The sequence below is a fragment of the Rhineura floridana genome, chromosome 17, assembly GCF_030035675.1.
Source record: "Rhineura floridana isolate rRhiFlo1 chromosome 17, rRhiFlo1.hap2, whole genome shotgun sequence".
NCBI classification, from domain to species: Eukaryota; Metazoa; Chordata; class Lepidosauria; order Squamata; family Rhineuridae; genus Rhineura; species Rhineura floridana.
The window spans coordinates 16,273,463-16,298,572 of NC_084496.1; the positions used below are offsets into that span (position 1 = coordinate 16,273,463).

Below are 25,110 nucleotides of genomic sequence, written 5' to 3' on the forward strand. Positions count from 1 at the left end.
AGCAGGGTGGAACAACAAATCAAATAATTCTGAAATGTCCGTTTACTTACATCAATACGATGTAATTTTTCTTCAGGAGACTTGGTACATTCACAATCTATACATGGACGGTTACTATACTGCAGATCTTCCAGCTGAGCCACCCAATGGGAACAGTAAAGGCAGAGCTAAAGGCTTAGCAATCTTAATTTCCACTGCCCTGACCGCACACCTGGAAAGTATCAGTCCATGTAAGAATGTTGCTATGTCTCTTTTGTTGTCATTGCACACTTCAGATTTGTTACTAATCAATGTTTACATTCCTCCTTCAATTACTAGGGCAGACACCGATAAAAAGTGGGATGAATTAGAGGCTTATATAACGGAACTGGAGGCCGGATTTCCTAAAGCTTCTTTAATAATAATGGGAGATTTTAATGCTAGAATTGGCCCCAACAATGACACCCTTATGGCCTCGAAACTGTGGGGAGGTGAGGATAATGAACACTTTGCTCATCAAACTGATAGGGTCTCTAAAGACCTTAGGGTGAACTACCCCGGCATATGCTTAACACGTCTAACCGGGAGTCGGAATCTTGACATCCTTAATGGACTAAAACCTTGGGACGCATGTGCTGAATATACTTTCATCTCCAACAGAGGAGGTAGCGTTATCGACTACATAATAATTTCCCACCATTTATTGAAGGACGTTGTAAATTTCTGTCGGCCTAAGACAAGATAGTGACCATCTTCCGCTAACTCTTTCAATTCAGCTAAAGGAGTCAACTAGATTACTAATGAAGCACCAAGCGAAAATCCAGCCAACCCAGCACTCATACAAAAGATTAAAATGGACACCTCAAATAGCCTCTAAGATAGCTGCTGTTATTGCCCTACCCTCGGTTAAACTTATACAGGAGCATTTAGGAAACACCACTAATATCTTAACAGCCTTAAGTATTTATGAATCATTGATAGAGATTTTAAATCCGTTATTAGTTCCCAACCTGAATAACCATAGGTATAACTCAAGATCTGGCCTCCCAAATTGGTTTGATCAAGATTGCAGTAATGCCAAGAGGGAACTTAAACAGGTTTATTTACATTACCGACAAAGTAATGCTAGTAGCCTCCCCACTGAATATTACATCGCTAAAAAGAACTATAAGACAATAATAGCCAAAAAAAAAGGACAAGCACAACTGGAGGACTGGGAATCCTTAGTGCTGGCCTCTAAGTCCAATAATTCAAAAAGATTTTGGTCTATCATTAATGGTATATCGAGGCCTGTAAACTCTACTCCATGTAACATCCCAGCTTATATATGGGAGCAATATTACACAGCTATTCAACAAGATACTAGCCACGCCTCTCCATATTATCCTTTCAATTTTGACTTTTCTAACACACCACTGTGGACTCCTGTCTCCCAGGAAGAAATAACTGAACTAATCTCTAAACTAAAAGCTGCAAAGGCACCTGACAATGATAATATACCCCCTGAGTTACTGAAGAATCATCATGAATGGTGGGCCCCTATACTGGCTAATTTATTTACTTTTATTAACAACACTGGCTTAATCCCTCAAGCCTGGCGGGAAGCCATAATTGTCCCTATTTATAAAAAAGGCCCTAGAGATGACCCCAATAATTATCGACCAATTAGTCTCCTCTCGATAATAGGGAAATTATATGCCAGCTATTTGAAAAATAAACTCTGTTCCTGGATAGAGGACATTTTAGGATGGGAACAATCAGGATTTAGGGCTGGACGTTCTGTCTTAGATCACTGTATTCTATTATATCACATAGCAGAAAAATATAGGAACCAGGTGGGAAGCGGACTATATACAGCTTTCGTAGATTTAAAATCCGCCTTCAATTCCATATCCAGAGAAATACTGTGGATGAAAATGGCAAAGACCACAATAGAGAAAAGACTACTACTTCTTATCTCATACATACATCTGAACACCTCCCTTCGAGTTCGATGTGGTTGAGATGCGGAACTGACCAATTCCATTCTTACAACGAAAGGGGTTAGACAGGGTTGTGTATTGGCCCCCTTACTTTTTAACCTTTTTTTGAATTATCTAAAATCTAGATGTCTTTCCCAAGATTTGCATTCACCTAAAATCAGTAAGCACAGATGTCCCGTCCTGCTTTATGCTGACGATGCAGCTCTTCTATCTTATTCTAAAGTAGGACTCAAACGCCTGATGAGGACCTTCATGTCCTACTGCCTGGAGAATCACTTAATTATCAACTTTAATAAAACCAAAATTGTAGTTTTTTCAAAGTGCCATAAACTTTCTGAGTGGACAATTAACGGACAATCAATTGCTCAAGTCTCCTCATATAAATACCTAGGCATTATGTTTCATTATGCCCTATCTTGGGCCCCACATATTTGTGCGGCGGTGAGGACCGCTCGTACCACGACAAAGAACATCTTACAATATTTTTATATTAAAGGTGGGCAATATATCCCTGCAGCTTTACAAGTCTTCAAATCTAAGATTACCCCCCCCCCAATTACTATTCGGTGCCCCTCTTTGGATCTCAGCCTATAAACCCTCTGTTGAGGCGGTTTTTTCAATCTTTCTTAGACGAATCTTTGGGATGCCAAGATGTGTCCCGAATGCTGCCCTTAGATTGGAAGCTTCTGTACCATCCATTGAATGCCAAGCCTGGGCATATGCCTTCAATTACTGGACTAAACTTTCCTATAATTGTCTCCCTGGGTATTTACAATTCCTTTGGGAAGATCTATATTACTCTCAATGGATGAAAGCCTTCCAAGTTAAGCTCCCACAATTAGGCTTCTCTTTAGAACAACTAACCTCACTAGAATTCAATGTAGCCAGATATTCCGTTCGAACTAGACTCATAGATATAGACCGTCAAAATTCAATAGCAGCAGCTTCTAAAACCTGTTCACCTTTATATCACAAACTGAGTTTAGACCCATTTAAACATGCTATATATCTTGATCACCTAACAATTCCCAAATTTCGCTGTGCTTTTGCAAAAGCTAGATTCAACTGTCTGTCCTCGGCAATAATGGAAGGTAGATATCGGGGAACTCCTTACGATCAATGCTTTTGCCAGTGCAAAACGAGGGCACTAGAAACTCCCACGTTTTCTTTGTCTGTCCATTATATCAACAGGAAAGATATAAATACATTATCCCAATTATATCGAAATACCCCAATTTATCCCCTGAATGTCTGTTATCCTGTCTTCTGGATGGTTCAAATAGAGCCCAAACTGTGGGGGTGGCTAAATTTGTTTATGCAGCACAATATAAGCGTTCAAAAATTGTTTGATACCTCACTGAGAGACCTCTAATTTTATATTTATATTTTTATGTTCTTATGTATTATAATTAATTTTTATTTTACCCATTTTAGCCATTTTATGTATATGCCGTGCTACTGTAACTATTATTTGGATGGGTCTATGACCGTAATAAACTTATTGTATTGTATTGTAAAAATGCAAACACAATTTGGGTTGGTCTTTCACTGTCCAGTCCACTTCCTATGCAGCTTGGAAGAATTTGATAACATGTGCCACTGAGCATATGGTGAGTGGTGGTAACACCTGCCATCTCCAGAGATGGAGAATTACATTTTTGTATGTTTGTTGGTGTTCTTCTTACTTTGCTTCTTTTCTGTGTTATTACTGTTTCTACAGAGAATCTAACCTAGAAGATTATATTTCTCTCATTATTCATCCTAGAAATCTGTGTCCAATTTATTTTCATTAATTTTAAAGCCTTTGTATTGGTCAATGTCATATGATGGTGAAGACAGCCTTTTTTGTTTCAAACTGGAAGTTATGCTCTATTTCTATTTTGGGTGCATTAACAGTTGAATCTGAAACTGCAGTTTGATGTAAAATCAGATTGATTACAATATGTTGCTACATAAGCAATGACTCTAGCTGTTGGAAAAAACAAACATGGCCTGCTCAAGATGCATGTTTCTAGCCTGCTATGCTTAAACCTCACATATTCACAGAAATAGAAGCAAAAGAAAATGATTTACTATAGGAAACATCACTAAAATTACAAAGTAAATCAAACATATTTAAAGTGCCTAGCTGAACTATATAAATTGTTTTAATATTGTTGCTTCCTCCCTGCTAAAACAAGATCAGCACAGCACGTCTTGTTTCTGTTATTTGGGCTGATTGCAGGTGTTGCCACCACTTACCATATGCTCAGAGGCACCTGTTACCAAATTTTTCCAAGCTACACAGGAAGTAGATAGGACTATGAAAGACCAACCTAAATTGTGTTTGCTCATCAAAAGTGCCAGAGGGGGACTGTCCGAGTGGGTGAGGGGAGTGGTTAATGCCTCTTTACAACAAGGCAGAATTCCATCGTGCCTAAAAGAGGCAGTTGTACGGCCTTCGTTGAAAAAGCCCTCCCTGGATCCCTCCATAATGGGAAATTATCGGCCAGTCTCCAACATTCCATTTTTGGGCAAGGTAATAGAGCGTGTGGTGGCCGCCCAGCTCCAGAGATTCTTGGATGAAATGGATTATCTGGATCTATTTCAGGCTGGTTTCAGGCCTGGTTACGGAACAGAGACAGCTTTGGTCGCCTCGGTGGATGACCTTCGCAGAGAGCTGGACAGGTGGAGTGTGTCCCTGTTAGTTCTACTGGACCTCTCAGCGGCTTTCGATACCATCGACCATGGTATCCTTCTGGACCGCCTTGCTGGGATGGGACTTGGGGGCACCGTGTTACAATGGCTCCATTCCTTTCTGGAGGGACAAACTCAGAAGGTGGTGCTGGGGGACTCCTGTTTGACTCCTTGGCCGTTGTCCTATAGGGTCCCTCAGGGTTCAGTTTTGTCCCCCATGTTATTTAACATCTATATGAAACCGGTGGGAGAGGTTGTCCGAGGGTTTGGGGTTTGGTGCCATCAGTATGCGGACGACACCCAACTCTATTTCTCCTTTCCACCTAAAGCCAAGGAAGCTGTCCTGGTCCTGAACCAGTGCCTGGCATCAGTGATGGACTGGATGAGGGCAAACAAATTGAAACTAAATCCAGACAAGACAGCGGTGCTCCTGGTCAGTTGAAGGGCAGATCAGGGAATAGGGATTCAGCCTGTGCTGGATGGGGTTACACTTCCCCTGAAGACACAGGTTCACAGTTTGGGTGTGATCCTGGACTCAGCTCTGGAGGCCCAGGTCTTGGCTGTGGCCAGGAGTGCCTTTGCCCAGTTAAGACTAGTGCGTCAGCTGCGCCCGTTCCTGGAAATGCCTGATTTGACTATGGTGATACATGCCTTAGTTACATCCCGTTTAGACTACTATAACGCGCTCTACGTGGGGCTGCCTTTGAAGACTGTTCGGAAACTTAAACTGGTACAAAGAGCTGCAGCCAGAGTATTAACAGGGGCTGGTTACAGGGACCATACAACTCCCTTGTTACAACAGCTCCACTGGCTGCCAGTTTGTTTCCGGTCACAATTCAAAGTGCTGGTTTTGACCTTTAAAGCTCTATACGGCCCAGGTCCAGGCTATTTGTCAGACCGTATCTCCCTATACGAGCCTGCCCGGGCCCTGATATCTTCAGGAGAGGCCCTTCTCTCAGTCCCAACACCCTCGCAAGTGCGATTGGTGGGGACGCGAGATAGGGCCCTCTTGGTGGCTGCTCCTAGGTTCTGGAACTCCCTTCCTAGGGAGGCACGAATGGCTCCCTCCTTGCCATCCTTCCATCGGCAAGTAAATACTTTTTTATTCCGACAGGCTTTTGGGATAGAAAGTGTTTAGGATTGGGCTTTACAAGGCTTGTTTTATTGTTTTATATTATTATTTGTATTATTTTAAATTGTTTTTAGATTTTTAAGTGCCTTTTACGGTTTTAAGGTTTAATTGTATTTTAATTGTATGTTTTTCTATGTTTTTAACTACATTCTATTTGTAAGCCGCCCTGAGTTCCAGTTTGGAAAAAGGGCGGGGTAAAAATAAAGTTTCAATTCAATTCAATTTCAATTCATTTTGACAGATTTGTAGGGCAGTACAACATCTCAGAGAGGAGGTCAGATCTCCTGCTCCCCCGGTGCATTCACTATAGCTGCCCAGTTTCCATGCTTTTAGAAGTTTGATAGAAATATCTGTTGGCTATAGGGACATTCTTAAACCAAAAGATTTTTTGCCTATTAGTGAATTTCTCTGCTTTTTAGGTAGAGGAGGGGGTTAAGAAATATGATCCTGTGCAAGTTTGCTGAGAATGGATCGATCATTTGCATGCTTATTGAGTTCAGTGGGATTTACCGCCCTGCAATCATGCTTAAGATAGGTGAAACTGACCACAGGGGAAGGGGAGGAAAGGGGCAAAAGGGAGGTGATGGGAGGGAGGAGGAGGGGAGGGCAACCATGCTTAAGAGAGGTAAAACTGACGATGGGGAGTGGGCAGGGGGGTGGAAGAAGGAGGACTGGAGGAGAGGAAGAAGAGGGAAGGAAGGGAGAGGAGAAGGGAAGGACGGGAAAGGCAGGTCTGATCATTTGCATGCTTACTGAGTTCAATGGAATTCACTCCCATGCAATCATGCTTAGGATAGGTAAAACTGACAATGGGGGAGGGGAAGAAGGGGGGATTGGAAGGGGAGGGGGAGGGGAAGGGAGGGATGAAGGAAGAGGGAGGGAAGGGGCAAGAGGGAGGGAGGAGGAGGGGAGGGCATTTTTGATCATATGCATGCTTTTTGAGTTCAGTGAGATTTACTCCTGTGCAATCATTCTTAGGATAGGTGAAACTGTCTTGGGGGAGGGGGGAGGAGGAGGGCAGGAAGGGGGGAGGGGAGGAGATTGGGTGGGAGGGCACTGGGCAGAGGGGAAGCTCCTTTCCTTTCCAAAAGGAAAACATTTTGAACGGTATCATTCTTTTTCAGGGTTTCCCCCAACTTTTTATTCTACAGCAGGCACATGTAGCCTCTCACCCAAATTTAAACCAGAGTTGTCCCTGGCCACATCCACACTAGACCTTTATTTAGACAGTCATGACTTCTCCCATAGAATCCTGGGAAGTGTAGTTAGTGAAGGGTGCTGAGATTTGCTAGAGATGCCCTGTTCCCCTCACAGAGCTACAATCAGAGTGCTTCCTGCAACTTGAGCCCATTATTCCGTGTCCTGCACTCTGGGATGATTGAGAAGAGATCCCGGCCCTCCTCTATGTGACAACCTTTCGTGTACTTGAAGAGTGCTATCATATCTCCCCTCAGTCTTCTCTTCTCCAGGCTAAACATGCCCAGTTCTTTCAGTCTCTCCTCATAGGGCTTGGTTTCTAGTCCCCTGATCATCCTTGTTGCCCTCCTCTGAACCTGTTCCAGTTTGTCTGCATCCTTCTTGAAGTGCGGAGACCAGAACTGGACGCAGTATCCAAGATGAGGCCTAACCAGTGCTGAACAGAGGGGAACTAATACCTCACACGATTTGGAAACTATACTTTTGTTAATGCAGCCTAATATAGCATTTGCCTTTTTTGCAGCCACATCACACTGTTCGCTCATATTCAGCTTGTGATCAACGACAGTGTCAAGATCCTTTTCGCATGTCATATTGCTGAGCCAAGTATCCCCCATCTTATAACTGTGCATTTGGTTTCTTTTTCCTAAGTGTAGAACTTTGCATTTATCCCTGTTGAATTTCATTCTGTTTTCAGCCCAATGCTCCAGTCTATCAAGGTCCCTTTGAATTTTGTTTCTGCCTTCTACGGTATTAGCTGTGTCCCCCAATTTTGTATCATCTGCAGATTTGATAAGCATGCTCTGTACCTCCTCATCCAAGTCGTTAATAAAAATGTTGAAGAGCACTGGGCCCAGGACCGAGCCCTGTGGTACCCCACTTGTTACTTCCACCCAGTTTGAGAAGGAGCCATTGATAAGTACTCTTTGAGTACGATTCTGGAGCCAACTGTGGATCCACCTGATAGTTGTTCCATCCAGCCCACATTTAGCTGGCTTGCTAATCAGAATATCATGGGGCACTTTGTCAAAAGCTTTGCTGAAGTCCAGATATATTATGTCCACAGCATTCCCACAGTCTACAAGGGAGGTTACCCGGTCAAAAAATGAGATAAGATTAGTTTGGCAGGATTTGTTCTTCATAAATCAGTGTTGGCTCCTAGTAATCACTGCATTGTTTTCAAGGTGCTTACAGATATTCTGCTCCAGAGTTTTTCCAGGGATTGATATTAGGCTGACTGGTCTGTAGTTCCCTGGTTCCTCCTTTCTGCCCTTTTTGAAGATAGGGACAACATTAGCTCTCCTCCAATCATCCGGCACATCACCAGTCTTCCACGATTTTGCAAAGATAATGGACAGAGGTTCTGAGAGTTCTTCAGCCAGTTGCTTCAATCCTCTAGGATGCAGTTTATCAGGCCCTGCCGATTTGAACTCCTTCAAAGTGATTAGGTATTCCTTGACCGTTTGTCTATCAATCTTAAGCTCCAATCCTGTCCCTTCTACTTCATATTTCCCGGGAGGGTCATAGACCTTTTTTGGGGGGAGAAGACTGACCCAAAGTAGGAATTGAGTGTTTCTGCCTTTTCTTTGTCATCTGTTATCATTTTGCCATCCTCATTGAGTAGTTGTGCCACAATTTTTTTTCTTTGTCTTTTACTCTGGATGTACCTGAAGAAAGCTTTTTTGTTGCTTTTAGCATCCCTCGCTAACCTCAGCTCATTCTTAGCTTTAACCTTCCTGACACCATCCCTGCAATTCTGTGATACCTGCCTGTACTCTCCCTTTGTGGCCTGGCCTTCTTTCCACTTCCTGCATGTGTCTTGTTTTGTTTTCAGGTCATCTCTAAGCAATTTGTGAAGCCACATTGGCTTCTTCTGCTGTCTTCCCCCTTTTTTCCTTGTTGGAATTACTCCATCTGGGTAAGATGGTTGAGCAGGTGGTGTCGAACCAGCTACAAGCATATTTAGAGGAAGCGGATTACCTTGACCCATTTCAATCAGCTTTCAGACCCAGACACCGGACAGAAACAGCTTTGGTTGCTTTGGTGGACGATATGAGAAGGGCACTGGACAGAGGTGAATATACTCTCCTTCTTCTCCTTGATCTCTCAGCGGCCTTTGACACCATTGATCACGGTATCCCTTTGGATCGCCTAGAGAGGTTAGGTATAGGAGGCATTGTACTTCGGTGGTTCCGTTCATTCCTCTCTGGGAGATACCAGAGAGTGGCGTTGGGAGAAGAGGCTTCTGTTCCTTGGCCTCTCACTTGTGGGGTGCCGCAGGGCTCTATCCTTTCCCCAGTGTTATTCAACATCTATATAAAGCCGCTGGGTGATATCATTAGGAGATCTGGCCTGCAGTGCCATCAATATGCGGATGATATACAGATTTAAATCCTCACAGCTGGTGGCAATAGAAACTTTATCCAAGGGCCTGGAGTCGGTGAGTGACTGGATGGGCAGGAATAAGCTGAATCCTGACAAAACTGAGGTTCTGCTGGTGGGAGACAAGGGAAGATTGGAGATCACTGACCTGGTGCTCAACGGAGTACATCTGTCCCTGAAAGACCAGGTCTGTAGTCTGGGGGTCATTCTTGACTCTCAGCTATCTATGGAGGCTCAGGTTTCTGCCGTAAATCAGGCGGCGTTATATCAACTCCATCTGATTTGTAGGATACGCCCCTACCTCCCCAGTCATTTGCTCCCTTCTGTGGTACATACTTTGGTTTCTTCTCGCCTAGACTATTGTAATGCACTATATGTGGGACTACCTTTGAAAACAGTCCGGAAGTTGCAACTGGTGCAGAATGTAGCGGCTTGCCTGAGTAAAGGCAGCCGCCGCTGAGATCATATCACTCCAGTCCTCAGGGAGCTGCACTGGTTGCCAGTGGTCACCCGGGCCAAATTCAAGGTATTGACTTTAACTTTTAAGACCCTATATGATGCTGGCCCAGTCTACCTAAAAGAACTCCCTCAATATCACCAGGGGGGCCATTTATCAAGATTGACCACCAAAGGCCTACTTGATATCCCACCAGTTAAAGCAGCTAGACTGGAGAGGACTAGGGCGAGAGCCTTTTCAGTTGTGGCCCCCATCTTACAGAATTCTTTACCAGTTGACCTTTGCCAGGCCCCTTCTCTGATGTGCTTCTGCCGGGCCTTGAAGACGTGGCTCTTCAATCAGGCTGTCGAGGTGGGCTAGGTTTTATCAGGTTTGGCAGTTATTAGTTGTGATTTTTAACCTTTCTGTATATGCTTTTATATTGAGTGTACTATATATTTTCTTACTGTATGTTGCCCAGAGTGGAGGGTCAACCTGCCAGATGGGCGTCTAATAAATAAATCAAACAAACAAACAAACAAACAAATCAATAAATAAAGAAATAAATTGCCATTGTGCTTTTAGAATTTCCTTTTTTTAGAAACTCCCACCCATCTTGGACTCCTTTTCTTATTAGGGTTGCTTGCCATGGAACCATACTTACAATTGTTCTGGGTTTATTGAAATCAGCTTTCCTGAAGTCCAGGGTGCGGGTATGGCTACTCTCAGCTTTTGCTTCTGTTAAAATCAAGAATTCAAGTATGGTATGGTCACTTTCCCCCAGAGTTCCCATAACTGCCACTTCATCCACCAAATCATCTTTATTAGAATCAAGTCCAGGATAGCTGATGCTCTGGTTGTTTCCTCCACTTTCTGTAGGAGAAAGTTATCTCCAACACGTCTGAAATTTCTTGGAGGGGCCGTTTTTGGCAGAATTTGTCCCCCAACAGATATTGGGACAATTGAATTTTAATTTGGCTTATCTTATTGCTTAATTTAGAGCCAGTGTGGTGTAGTGGTTAAGGTGTTGGAGTATGACCTGGGAGACCAGGGTTCAAATCTCCACATAGCCTTGAAGCTCACTGGGTGACCTTGGGCCAGTCACTGCCTCTCAGCCTCTTGAAAACCCTATCCATAGGGTCACCATAAGTCGGAATTGACTTGAAGGCAGTACATTTTTTTATTGCCTAATTTAACTTTTTATAAATGAAGATCTGTGTAGCCTTGGCATAGATTACTGTTGCCTAGTCATATCGGTTGTCCTGCTGACTGCCGTCTTACAGCATGATTATTACACATGAGGCATGCAATGGGCCTAAATCTGTGGTCATTGAAGCAGGGCTGTGGAGTCGGTATGCCAGACCTTCGACTCCGACTCTATTTTTCCACTGTCCGACTCTGACTCCAACTCCTTCATAAATGGCAAATGTATATTAACTAGTAATAACAAATTTACTGTAGTAAAATGGTAGCACAAGGCATTTCATACCATGTGAATCCAGAGCTTGGAAAAGTTACTTTTTTGAACTACAACTCCCACGAGCACAATCCCTGGGGCTGATGGCAGTTGTAGTTTAAAAAAGTAACTTTTCCAAGCTCTGGATGCACGTGGTGGTGATGAAATGCCTTGTGCTACCATTTTACTACAGTAAATTTGTTATTACTAGTTAATATACATTTGCCATTTATGAAGGAGTCGGAGTCGATACATTTCTACCGACTCAGACTCCGACTCCACCCAAAATTGCTTCCGACTCCACGACTCCAACTCCGACTCCACAGCCCTGCATTAAAGGCCGCTTTCCACTTTGCAAAAGTTATTTTTATTCACCTTCAGAGTCCTGAATGCTTTGTTGTTTAAAGCTGCAATTGCTGCTCTGGGCTTCTTCAGGTGGAAGGGAGGGATATAAACCGAATAGATAAGTCATTAGTCTTCCTCTGCTTAGCTGCTGGCTTTGATATCTTCATGGGGGAGCAGCTCAGCTCCATCCTAACGCTATTATAAACTGCAAACTAGGCCATCTACTTTCTCTTTCTTTTCTATGTCTAGGCTAAAGAAAAGTTCCAGTGAATGTGAAAACTTGCTGATTGCTTTGATGTTTGTTTGGCCTTAAATAAAAATTAGTCATTGCTTCTGGACTTTATGAAGCTGCCTCACATACAGACAGCTTGTTAGTCTATCCATGGGGTCTCCAACATGGTGTCTGTGAATGCTGCGGTGGCCTTGCACATCCTCCTTGGCACCCATTAAACCCTTCCCCCACTGCTCCCAATTTTTTATTTTTAAAATTGAGGCTTTGAACGTATTGGCCTTTTTTTTTATCTTTTATTTGTTTTGGGGTGTATGTAGGTGTTTTGCCTGCTTTGTGTGTGTGGGTCTGAACATTGCCACTTTTTCTGCTGTGAAATGGGTGTCTTCTGGTGTTCATGACAGTTTTTTAGATTTCCAAATGTGCCTCTGAGAGAGAAAAAAAAGGTTGGGGTCCCCTGGTCTATCAATATGACTACCAGTTACTCCCCAGAGCCTCAAATAGAGGGGATGTATGGTCTCTGAAGAGTTCCAAGGGCCAGGTAGAGAGGCCTGAATGGCTGCGTTTGGCCCCTCGGTCTGAGGTTCCTCATCCCTGGTGTAGAGGAACAGCTACCTCTTCTAAGGTGACCTGAGGCATCAAAGCTGCGTATGACTTGATTACTCCTGCTGCCTTTGTTTCTTGTCTGTGTCTTTTGTGAACTGTGTGCCATTGGACTGTGCTGCTTGCTCTTTTCATCAATGAAGAAATGGCAAGTGAAACACATTCTGCATCTGCAGTTCAAGATCACTCCAGTTCCCTTCCTTTTTTGGCTTTTCTTGCATATGCAATTGCCAAAACACACCCTCTTTTTCTTGAAATTGACACCGCTATACTTCTGCAGTGAAGAAAACTTGGTGGAAAATTTTTGGCAGGGTAAAAGTATCAAGGCTCTCTTTTCTCCCATCAGCTTGAATTTGGGTATCCAGAACTCACCCTCCCCATATGAAAATCTAATTAATGATGGCAAAATACAGAGATTGGTTTCTTCAGAGGTGGGAGTAGAGAGATGGGTATTAAAGAGATGAGCTCTGTGTGTGAGAGAGATTGAAGAAATCTCGTTAAGGAGAGGCCACCGCTGTTGGACTGGGAAGTGAACAGAAATTTTTAGCGCCTAAGATTGTTTGTTGCTGGAGATGAGAATGCCACACTTGCACTTTGTGCGGATGTTATATAACGTGACCTATCTCCCTGGACAATTGCCAAATGGGATATGAACCTGGGTTTCCCCAGTCCTAATCTGAGAGTCTAACCACTACAACACACTGGTGTCACACTTACTGTTTTTCTCAATAATAGTTGACTGCCAATGCAATCCAAACCCAGGATCTGATGGGATTAGCAAGTTTAGAATAGGTGGGTCTTGGAGGTGAGCCAGCATAACTCTCATCCAGTGAAAACCTACTCCATTGCCAGTCTCCAGAAGTGATTTTCTGGCAGGGCAGTGAGGGACTTACACCTATTCCAAACCTCTTTCCCCTCAGTCACATCACCTGGCAACCCAGTGGAACCTACACTGGCAAAAAGCGTAATGTAAGTTAAACTTTATTGTTGTTTTCCCTGTACCAAGATCAGGCCACCTTGGGCAGCAGTAGCCCCACTCCTGAACGGAGTTTGGAATAGGGTCAACTTATACTGGCTTCCTATACTTAGGATTTTCTTTTATTTATTTAACAAAAATTAAATATACCGCTTGAATGTAAAAACTGCAAAGCTCTGCCCGAGAGTAATTAATCATAGAGTTGGAAGACGCCTATAATGTCATCGAGTCCAACCCCCTGTTCAATGCAGGAATCCAAGTTAAAGCATACCTAGGTGCCTGTCCAGCTGCCTCTTGAATGCCTCCTGTGTTGGAGAGTCCACCACATCCCTAGGGAATTGGTTCCGTTGCCTTACCTCTCTAACAGTCAGGAAGTTTTTCCTAATGTTCAGCCAAAATCTGGCTTCCTATAACTTGAGCTCATTATTCTGTGTCCTGCGCTCTGGCATGATAGAGAAGAGATCCTGGCCCTCCTCTGGGTGGCAACCTTTCAAGGACTAGAAGAGGGCTATCATATCTCCCCTTACTCTTCTCTTCTCAAGGCTAAACATGCCCAGTTCTTTCAGTCTCTCCTCATTGGGCTTTGTTTCCAGTCCCCTGATCATTCTCGTTGCCCTCCTCTGAACCCTCTTCAGTTTCTCTGCATCCTTCTAAGTGTGGTGTCCAGAATTGGACACAGTAGTCAAGATGAGACCTAACCAGTACCGAATAGAGGGGAACCAATACTTCATGCTATTTGGAAACTATACTTCTGCTAATGCAGCCTAAACTAGCATGTGCATTTTTTGCAGGCACATCGTGCTGTTGACTCATATTCAGCTTGTAATCAACAAAATTCCAAGATCCTTCTCGCATGTAGTATTGCTGAGCCAAGTATCCCCCATCTTATAACTGCATTTGGTTTTTTTCCCCTAGGTGTAGAACTTTGCCCTTATCCCTGTTAAATTTCATTCTGTTGTCTTCAGTCCAATACTTCAGCCTATCAACATCCCTTTGATTTTTGTTTCTGACTTCCAAGGTATTAGCAGCTACTCTCGATTTTGTATCATCTACAAATTTGATAAGCATTCCCTGCACCTCCTCATTCGTCATTAATAAAAATGTTGAAGGTCAGAATCTTTTGCTTGCAGTTAAATAAGTACCTTGACATATTCACAGTATAGAAACTAAAGGTAGAGATTTTTATGTTAGTTAAAAGGGGGCATTGTTTTGTTTTTTTAAAAAATGGTTGAGGAACACTGGTCTAAAGATGGGGGCAGGGAAGTGTACTCAAACTGTACAGAGGTTATTACAGGCGGGTTATTATATGGCAGGTTCCGTTCCAGACTGCTGCCGTAAAGCGGAAATCACTGTAAAGTGGAACCCATTGAGTATAATGGGGTGCGTTGTGCGAAAATGCCGCAAAATGCCACAAAAGCACAAAACTGGCTTTAAAACGGGGAATTTCTTGCCGTCACATTAGCGGAACGCCGGAAAGCAAAGCGCCGGTAAGCGGGGCCCTACTGTCCTATGGGAAACAAATCTCCAAAAACAGTTTTTGTGTAGTTCTGTCAAGCTAGCTTGATTTTTTAAAAAGAGCATTATATATCAACTTATGTTTTTTTTCCTCTTGCAGAGTTGGTGTATTGGAAGACACTTTCACCTGTCTTGGTGTGCTTTGTGCCATTGTATTTTTTCCTATTGGAATTCTCTTCTGTCTTGCACTGAGGCAACGAAGATGTCCTAATTGTGGTGCAACATTTGGTTAAGGGGATCAGCACAAATGGGATTTTTGGAAGCTATAACTATTGTAGTACCTTTTTTCTAATGTAAATGTAATGTACAATCAGATTTATGCTTCAGAGTTGATTTTGTGAAAGTGTGATAAAATTAGTCTCTCTTCTCTTTTTTGCATGCAAAACTGATCTATGAGCATGTTTGTTTGTAAGACGCAAATCCCACCTGATTTTGTCTTTTAAAGTGCACCTTTTGGAAATTTAAATAAAAGAGGTTTTTGCAACATGAGTGGGGCCCAACTCTTTTCTTCTTTCTAAAGAGAATAAAAATTGAGTAATGCCAGTTCAAATGTTAACTACCAAAAGCTAAGTTAGGGCTGTTAAGTTCAGCTGAAGTGATTTTTCCACCTAGTATTTATTTATTATTTTATTTATTACATTTATACCCTGCCTTTCTTTTCATGATAGAAACCCAAGGCAGCTTACATATGGTTCCCAGGCGGTCTCTCATCCAGGCACTAACCAGACCTGACCTTGCTTAGCTTCAAGCAGGGTGCTGGCCTCATGAGCCTTCAGACCAGAGCCTGCAACCAATGCAAATGGTAAATGCAAATACAAAATGGTAAATTCAAAGGGACCAAAGTACCCTTTAATAAAACAACTCTGAACTCACCACCAATTTCATATCAATCTTTATTTAATTTGCAATTTATAGTTGGCTTTTCAACTGTTCTCAAAGCAGGCACCAGTTAAAACACCAATTATTTCCTGTACTTCTAGTTCTATATGAAAAATACAGCATTACATACATACATTTGTTTGTTGTCTCAGCATCATCAAACCTAAAAAGCTACTTATGGAAGAACGGGTACAAGTACCTTCTGTGTGCACCTTGGGTAGGCTCTCTCCTACTCGCAACAGCAACCTCCTAGCCTTGAAAAAGGAAAATTAGATGAAGGCTTGACTGCACAAGCTGAAACGCGTTGGGCTTTAGCATATTTTACACAGAAATTTCTTCTTTTTTTATATGCAAGAAATCAATGGTGCCTCTGTGCACAGAATAAAGCTACATCTTTCCAGCATTCTGGTTTTTGACCTCCTATTTGTGCTTTAAACTTAGTAGACAAAGAACCAGAAGAACTATAGCATGAAGCCAGATACATTATCAGGGAAGAATGCAAAAAGACAGTACCTCTAGTTAGAGAGAAAGTCCTCAATGGATGACTGAAGAAACTCTTAAAATGGTTAATGAGACAAGGGAAAGCAAAAGGAGATAGAAACATGGTTAGAACCCTAAATGCAACAATACAGAGACTAATACGTAGGGACAAAGAGAACTATTACAATAGTTATTGTATAGAAATAGAAGAGGACAACAAAAAGGGTAGAACAACAGCCCTGTTCCAAAAGATTAGAGAAATTAAAAGGAAATTTAAACCTAGAGTAGGGATGTTGAATAATCAACAGGAGAGCACACTGACTGACTGAGATGCAATAAAAGGAAGATGGAAGCAATACACTGAAGAACTCTATAAAAGAGATGCAAGGATGACAGATTCATTCACGGAGGAACCGTATGATGAAGAACCAGAAATTTTAGAAAGTGTGGTGGCAGCTGATCTTAAAACACTTGGAAGAAACAAATCACCAGGAATAGTTGGCATACCAATAGAGTTGCTACAAGTTACTGAGACTGAATCTGTCCAAATTTTAACAAAATTTGTCAGGAAATATGGAAAACTAAACAATGGCCCACAGATTAGAAGCATTCAATATACATCCCAATTCCAAAGAAAGGGAATCCCAGGAAATGCAGTAGTTATTGAACTAGTGCCTTAATATCACATGCAAGTAAAGTAATGCTCAAGATTCTACAATAAAGGCTCTTACCATATATGGAGCAAGAAATGCCAGTGTCCAAGCTGGATTCAGAGAAGGAAGAGGCACCAGAGATCATATCGCAAACATACATTGGACAATGGAACAGACCAAGAAATTTCAGAAGGAAATCCCCATGCTTTATAGATTAGAGCAAAGCCTTTGATTGTGTAGATCATGAAAAACTATGATGTGTTTTGCGAGATGCAAGTGTTGTTGAACCGATTGGGAGCAGTGACCATAGTGCTATTAAATTAAACATACATGTAAATGGCCAATTGCCAAGAAAATCCAACATGGTCACATTTGATTTCAAAAGAGGAAACTTCACAAAAATGAGGGGATTGGTAAAAAGAAAGCTGAAAAACAAAGTCCAGAGGGTCACATCACTCGAAAATGCTTGGAAGTTGTTTAAAAACACTATATTAGAAGCTCAACTGGATCGCATACTGCAGATCAGAAAAGGTACCGCCAGGGCCAAGAAGATGCCAGCATGGTTAACGAGCAGTCAAGGAAGCTCTCAGAGGCAAAAAGTCTTCCTTCAGAAAATGGAAGTCTTGTCCGAATGAAGAAAATAAAAAGGAACACAAACTCTGGCAAAAGAAATGCAAGAAGACAATAAGGGATGCTAAAAAAGAATTTGAGGAGCACATTGCTAAGAACATAAAAACCAACAACAAAAAATTCTATAAATACATTCAAAGCAGGAGACCATCTAGGGAGGTGATTGGACCCTTGGATGATAAGGGAGTCAAAGGTGTACTAAAGAACGATAAGGAGATTGCAGAGAAGCTAAATGAATTTTTTGCATCTGTCTTCACAGTGGAAGATATAGGGCAGATCCCTGAACCTGAACTAACATTTGGAGGAAGGGATTCTGAGGAACTGAGACAAATAGTGATAACGAGAGAGGAAGTTCTAGGCTTAATAGACAATATAAAAACTGACAAATCACCAGGCCCGGATGGCATCCACCCGAGAGTTCTCAAAGAACTCAAATGTGAAATTGCTGATCTGCTAACTAAAATATGTAACTTGTCCCTCAGGTCCTCCTCCGTGCCTGAGGACTGGAAAGTGGCAAATGTAACACCAATATTCAAAAAGGGATCCAAGGGGGATCCTGGAAATTACAGGCCAGTTAGCTTAACTTCTGTCCCTGGAAAACTGGTAGAGAGTATTATTAAAGCTAGATTAACTAAGCACACAGAAGAACAAGGCTTGCTGAAGCAGAGCCAGCATGGCTTCTGCAAGGGAAAGTCCTGTCTCAGTAACCTATTAGAATTCTTTGAGAGTGTCAACAAGCATATAGATAGAGGTGATCCAGTGGACATAGTGTACTTAGACTTTCAAAAAGCATTTGACAAGGTATCTCACCAAAGACTTCTGAGGAAGCTTAGCAGTCATGGAATAAGAGGAGAGGTCCTCTTGTGGTTAAGGAATTGGTTAAGAAGCAGAAAGCAGAGATGGACAGTTCTCCCAATGGAGGGCTGTAGAAAGTGGAGTCCCTCAAGGATCGGTATTGGGACCTGTACTTTTCAACTTGTTCATTAATGACCTAGAATTAGGAGTGAGCAGTGAAGTGGCCAAGTTTGCTGACGACACTAAATTGTTCAGGGTTGTTAAAACAAAAAGGGATTGTGAAGAGCTCCAAAAAGACCTCTCCAAACTGAGTGAATGGGTGGAAATATGGCAAATGCAATTCAATATAAACAAGTGTAAAATTATGCATATTGGAGCAAAAATCTGAATTTCACACATACGCTCATGGGGTCTGAACTGGCGGTGACCGACCAGGAGAGAGATCTCGGGGTTGTAGTGGACAGCCTGATGAAAATGTCGACCCAGTGTGCAGCAGCTGTGAAAAAGGCAAATTCCATGCTAGTGATAATTAGGAAAGGTATTGAAAATAAAACAGCCGAGATCATAATGCTGTTGTATAAATCTATGGTGCGGCCGCATTTGGAATACTGTGTACAGTTCTGGTCGCCTCATCTCAAAAAGGATATTATAGAGTTTGAAAAGGTACAGAAGAGGGCAACCAGAATGATCAAGAGGATGGAGCAACTCCCTTATGAGGAAAGCATTTGGGGCTTTTTAGTTTAGAGAAAAGGCGGGTCAGAGGAGACATGATAGAAGTGTATAAAATTATGCATGGCATTGAGAAAGTGGATAGAGAAAAGTTTTTCTCCCTCTCTCATAATACTAGAACTCGTGCACATTCAAAGAAGCTGAATGTTGGAAGATTCAGGACAGACAAAAGGAAGTACTTCTTTACTCAGCGCATAGTTAAACTATTGCTCCCACAAGATGCAGTAATGGCCACCAGCTTGGATGGCTTTAAAAGAAGATTAGACAAATTCATGGAGGACAGGGCTATCAGTGGCTACTAGCCATGATGGCTGTGCTCTGCCACCCTAGTCAGAAGCAGTATGCTTCTGAAAACCAGTTGCCGGAAGCCTCAGGAGGGGAGAGTGTTCTTGCACTCAGGTCCTGCTTGTGGGCTTCCCCCAGGCACCTGGTTGGCCACTGTGAGAACAGGATGCTGGACTAGATGGGCTACTGGCCTGATCCAGCAGGCTCTTCTTATGTTCTTATGGAATGCTTTAAAAGAAATGGGGGTGCCACAGCATCTGATTCTTCTGATGTGCAACCCATACTCTGGACAAAAGGCTTCTGTAAGGACAGAATATGGAGAAACCAATTGGTTCCCAGGCTGTGAGACGGGTGTATTTTATCACCCTCCTTTTTTAATCTATACGCATAATATATACGGAAAACAGGATTAGACCAAGATGAAGGGTGTGTGAAAACTGGCGGGAGAAATGCCAATAATGTAAGATATGCAGTGACACCATACTACTAGCTGAAACCAGTAATGATTTGAAACGAATGCTGATGAAAGTTAGAGGAAAGCACAAAAGCAGGACTACAACTGAATCTCAAGAAGACTAAAGTAATGACAACAGAAGATTGATACAACTTTAAAGTTGACAATGAGGACATTGAACTTGTCAAGGATTATCAATACCTTGGCACAATCATTAACCAAAATGGAGACAATAGTCAAGAAATCAGAAGAAGGCTAGGACTGGCGAGGGCAGCTATGAGAAAACTAGGAAAGGTCCTCAAATGCAGAGATGTATCACTGAACACTAAAGTCAGGATCATTCAGACCATGGTATTCCCGATCGCTACGTATGGATGTGAAAGTTGGACAGTGAAAAAAGTGGGTAAGTGAAAAATCAACTCTTTTGAAATGTGTTGGAGGAGAACTTTGCGTATACCATGGACTGCAAAAAAGACCCATAGGGTGTTAGAACAAATTAAATCAAAACTATCACTAGAAGCTAAAATGATGAAACTGAGGTTATCATACTTTGGACACATAATAAGAAGGCATTTCACTAGAAAAGACAATAATGCTGGGGGGAAAAAGAAGGGAGTAGAAAAAGAGGAAGGCCAAACAAGAGATGGATTGTTTCCATAAAGGAAGCCACAGACCTGAACTTACAGGGTGGTTCATGACAGCTGCTATTGGAGGTCGCTGATTCATAGGGTCGCCATGAGTCATGATCGACTTGAAGGCACATAACAACAAACCTCTAATTGCAGTTATTTGAACAGCAAAATTCCTATCCCTTTAGTACTCCATGTTAAGAACCCTCACTCAGGAAGCCATTGTGGTGCCCATCAGGCCCAGCCAGGATAGCCAACAATCAGGGGTAATGTGTATTGCAGTTTAACAGCTGGATGGCACCATGTTGGCTATTCCTGCTCTAAATAGCTGTCCCAGTACCAGAAGCTTAAATTAGGCCTGAGCTACAGCTGTAAATTGGCCCATAAACCTGAGCAGAAGGCTTCCAGTACCAGCAGGAATGCTCCTGCTAGTATTTAACATAATGTACAAGGATGGATTTAATTGCTACCAATAACGTTCTCTGAATGGTTTACATTTTGTTTTGCAAACAATGACAATTTACTTAGGCAGCTTCTTGTGTACCAAATTAAATTTTAAATATTTTCTCAAGTCTGAAATCCAAATAGCTGCTTATACCCAAGGGATTGCATGCATCTACTAGTATTGAACTTTTCTTTGAAAGCAGAATCCACCAGCACTATATACAAATTCTTTTCAAAAGCTGTTTGCCATATGGTATGATTGATTGATTGATTTATTAAAATTGCAGTCAATGACCCAAAAGCATGGAACAAAATAGAAAACAACAACAACATATAATACAGAACGGAAACATAATTCATAAAGCAGACATTAATAGGAAGCACGTATTGATTGAGCGGCAAAGACAAATTTGGCTACTTGTATGGTGATGTCTTTATCGGAGCCTGAAAGAAGACAAGCAATCGTGTCTTCGGGGGAATAATTTTTAAGTTTCTGAGTCATCAGTATGGAGTTGAGGAATTTAGCTCGAATTTGTGTGTATAACGGGCAGACCAGAATGGAATGTGTAAGAGTTTCTATCTGGGCGCATCTGCAAGGACAGAAATGGTGTTCGTATGGAATTTGTCGAAATCTTCCTTCCATTACTGCTGAATTTAGGGCATTGAACCTGGCTTTTGTGAAGACTAAACGTAGTTTGGGTGTAGTGAGAAAATACAAATAGGGGGCGAGTTTACCAGATACAAAGGGTAAGTTTAGGAACAGTGGGGAACATGTTTTGGAAGCATTGGCGATTGAGTTTTGATAGTCAATGTCCATAAGCCGAGAACAAATCTGTGTAATTGCATCATTATGGGACTGGGAGGCCAGATAGACTTTAGAGAGGCCAATTTTCTGCAGTTTGGCTTCTATGGTTGTTAGCCAGGAAGAGAGGGGTAAGGGTCATTCCAGAATGGAGCTAAAAGGCCTTGGGGGGGGGTTAAACGAAGTTTTCACCCAAAAATTAAAAGTCATGATCCATGCTCGACATTCCAAAGAGGTCAACCCGCATTCAAGTCTTAAGGCCGCTGAGGGGACACAGCGGGGCACAGCTAGAAGGCAATGGAGGAAACTGGAAAGTATGGTTTCAACAGAGGAACCTAAGGAATTTATCCAAACAGGGGCGCCATATAAGAGTTGGGGGGGTAATCTTATATGAAAATAGTTTAATCAGAGCTGGGACGAAGCGTTCGCCTTTATGATGGAAAAAATGAAGTAAGGTCTTAATGGTATGTGTGTTGCTGCTTTTTAAGAAATAATGATTACCACCTCTATCAACAATCTGGGATGAAATGTAATACAATATGAACTAGAAGCGGGGTGAGCAGGTAGCCTTATTTCTTGTGTACTCAAGATCACTTCATGAAGCCCCACAACTCTCTTCATTAACCATGTTGCATACCTGTTGATATTTTTATCTGTAAAATGTTGGAGAAATGTAGATCTACATTTTCTTTAAAATTCCCTTAGCCACTGCTGAAGGGTTGTATTCAATATTTGCTCTACTCAGAGTAGACCCAGTGAAATTAATGGCCATGACTAACTTATGTTTATTAATTTCAATGGGTCTACTCTGAGTAGAATTTTCTTGGCTACAACCCACTGAGATTGGTCTGTAGCCACCAGGGACTAGAGATTGTACATGCAATACCCAAAAGCTTAAAATGTAAATATGCATACATGCTTTTTTAAAATAGCGTTTGAAGTGTAGTTCTTTATATATTAATAATCCCATATTTTATTATACATGCATCAACCTGTCTTTAGAGACATAATTTGAACATTATGCACCTTAAAAAGGGACAAAGGATCAGCCAGGATTTCTAACATTAGCTCTTAATCACTGAATTTGTATTAATCTGCCCTATTCCTAGAACCTATCTAAAAGAAAGTAGACAGTATAGTAGTTATATCGTGCTTCAGCATATTGCAAACTATATTAATATTACACTTATCTGAACATTCAGAAGATCAATATTTATTCTTACTGTATCCTAATACATTTATCTTAACCAACAGAATGAAACATTATACAATATTCTATTTTAAGTAAAGGCAATCCTTAAATGGCTCGTCTATTTAAAAATCAGCTAAGCATATTCATGTATCTAAGTAAATGGTATAGGCAATCTTAAATAATTAGAATTTACCCATAGGATTGACAATACAACTCACATAGAGCAATAAAGGATTAATTATGCTGGTAATGAAGCTATTCAAGCCTCTTCCCTATTTTCACAATTCTGTCTTCCTAAACAAGGCACACTGCAAAATTGAGATAATTTTCAAGCATCTTAACCCATCAATAATTAGCTGATACAGGAAGCAAAAAAAGTTTTTTTTTTAAAAGTCAGCACTCCTTTGCACCTTTTTGCTACTGTACACATTAATTATATTTAAATAACATTTACAAATAGCATTTGAAAATCATATTGCTGTGGATACTATTTATGAGGAAGGGTAAAAAAACAATCTGATAAAGTTGCTCATCGAAGTATTGGTGCAGATCGGTCATTTGTTACTGTTGGTCGGAGTTTTACTGTAGCAAATGGATTTTCTCCACTGTAATAAAAAAAGACCACAAAAATTGACTACATGGCTTGGAATAATACAAAATATATTGGACAACATTTATATCAGGTCTGTTGCAGCTTTAAGAGCCAGCAGCAGAGGCCAGAATTCCTGGGTTCCACTGAAAACTGTTGCCAACTCCCCCCACCCCGCCATTTTCACTTGGATCCCCCGCAAAGAAGAGATGGCAGCAGAGAGGAGGTACACTTTTCAGTTCCATTTCCAAACATGTCTAAAATGAATAATTAACACCTTATTATGGAACTCAACAAGGTACTTATGAAGCAGGAATGATTTAGCCATTCTTCCAAAGGGCCAACTTTCATTCTTCTTTAAATGTATACTCCATTCCAGAGGTGTAAACGTCAGGGGGGCTGTGAGACTCAAGTCCCGCCAGATTCCTCTTGGAGCGGCCTCAGCCCCCCGCCAGGCAGTCAGTGCCAGGCAGTATAGACAGGCTCACATGATGGCCTCAGTTACAAAAGCAGTTGCAGCATGGATTGCCCCATCTCTCTGTTCTGTCATACTACCATTTCTATGGTGCTTTGTTGTCGGTGCATTTATTTATGAAGAATGTATACCCTGCCGAGCCAGTGTGGTGTAGTGGTTAAGGTGTTGGACTACGTTCAAATCCCCACATAGCCATGAAGCTCACTGGGTGACCTTGGGCCAGTCACTGCCTCTCAGCCTCATGAAAACCCTGTTCATACGGTCGCCATAAGTCGGAATCGACTTGAAGGCAGTACATTTTTTTTATATACCCTGCCTTAAAGGGCCCATGGCTCTCACAAGGTGGCTTAGTCCTTAACCCTGGCTCCACTCACTTTCTTTGGAGCAGCTGATTGCAAGGCCTCACCTGGGCCCAGCAGACTGCAAATCTGTAAAAAAGACTGAACTAGGTAAGTCAAGAGCCTCCATAATATTAAATATAAATAAAATCTCTAACATATTTGACAAGGACAATAAGCATTTTGTCACAGTTGGGGGAGTGTCTCTCAGTTGTCATGAAAATCAACGGTCTGTGGAACTTCAGCGACTATTTTTTATTATGACATGAACTTTTGTAGGCCAGAGCCTACTTCATATATTTTCATTTAGTTTTAAATAACAATAAACACAGAAACAATTTTTTGTTATTCTTTTTAGTCTAAACAAACACAAAAAGACTTGGTTTTCCTTAACAAAAGACCATATGAGAAAGAACAGCGTTCAAGAAAAATAAACCAAAATGTATTGCAGACACATTTAATAATATTTATTTAATAACCATGAGGTAAAATAAAGACAACTAATAACAAAGCAATCCTATACTCTTATGAGGCGCATACCCATTTAAAATGAGTGCTTCTGGAGTAGGTATGCGAGACGCATTTCTGTCTTTATTAACAAAATAGAGTGCCAGCTTGTTCCTTCCCCTGGAGTGTCCTTCTACCCTCTGAATCACTGAAGAACAAGACAGATTTTCTAGGTATACACTCCTGCTTATGCTTCCTCCAAAAGCTTATGCTTTGTTTTCTTGATAGTCCCACAGACCTCTCTGGAACTTCTGAAATTAAGATTTATGTAAGATTGTTCTGTATTTTTTTGCACAGGATTGATAGAATCCTGTTATTGGC

The 25,110-nt window shown here is 41.7% G+C and overlaps 2 protein-coding genes across 3 annotated transcripts in view; one reads left to right on the forward strand and one right to left on the reverse strand.

Annotated features, from left to right (window-relative positions):
• Positions 1-15,397, forward strand: part of BRI3 (brain protein I3) — a 42,611-nt gene extending 27,214 nt beyond the window's left edge. The window contains exons 3-4 of one of the 2 annotated variants that reach the window (XM_061599311.1): positions 13,338-13,386; positions 15,009-15,397. In XM_061599311.1, the coding sequence (XP_061455295.1) occupies positions 13,338-13,386; positions 15,009-15,119 (160 nt within the window). In that variant the 3' untranslated portion in view covers positions 15,120-15,397. The remainder of the gene's footprint in view (positions 1-13,337; positions 13,387-15,008) is intronic. The other variant, XM_061599312.1, reaches the window with a different exon arrangement.
• A 420-nt stretch (positions 15,398-15,817) lies between these two features.
• The window catches only part of BAIAP2L1 (BAR/IMD domain containing adaptor protein 2 like 1), a 121,351-nt gene continuing 112,058 nt past the window's right edge, over positions 15,818-25,110 (reverse strand). Inside the window, exon 14 of the mRNA XM_061599692.1 lies at positions 15,818-23,485. Within this exon, the coding sequence (XP_061455676.1) occupies positions 23,410-23,485 (76 nt within the window). The 3' untranslated portion in view covers positions 15,818-23,409. The remainder of the gene's footprint in view (positions 23,486-25,110) is intronic.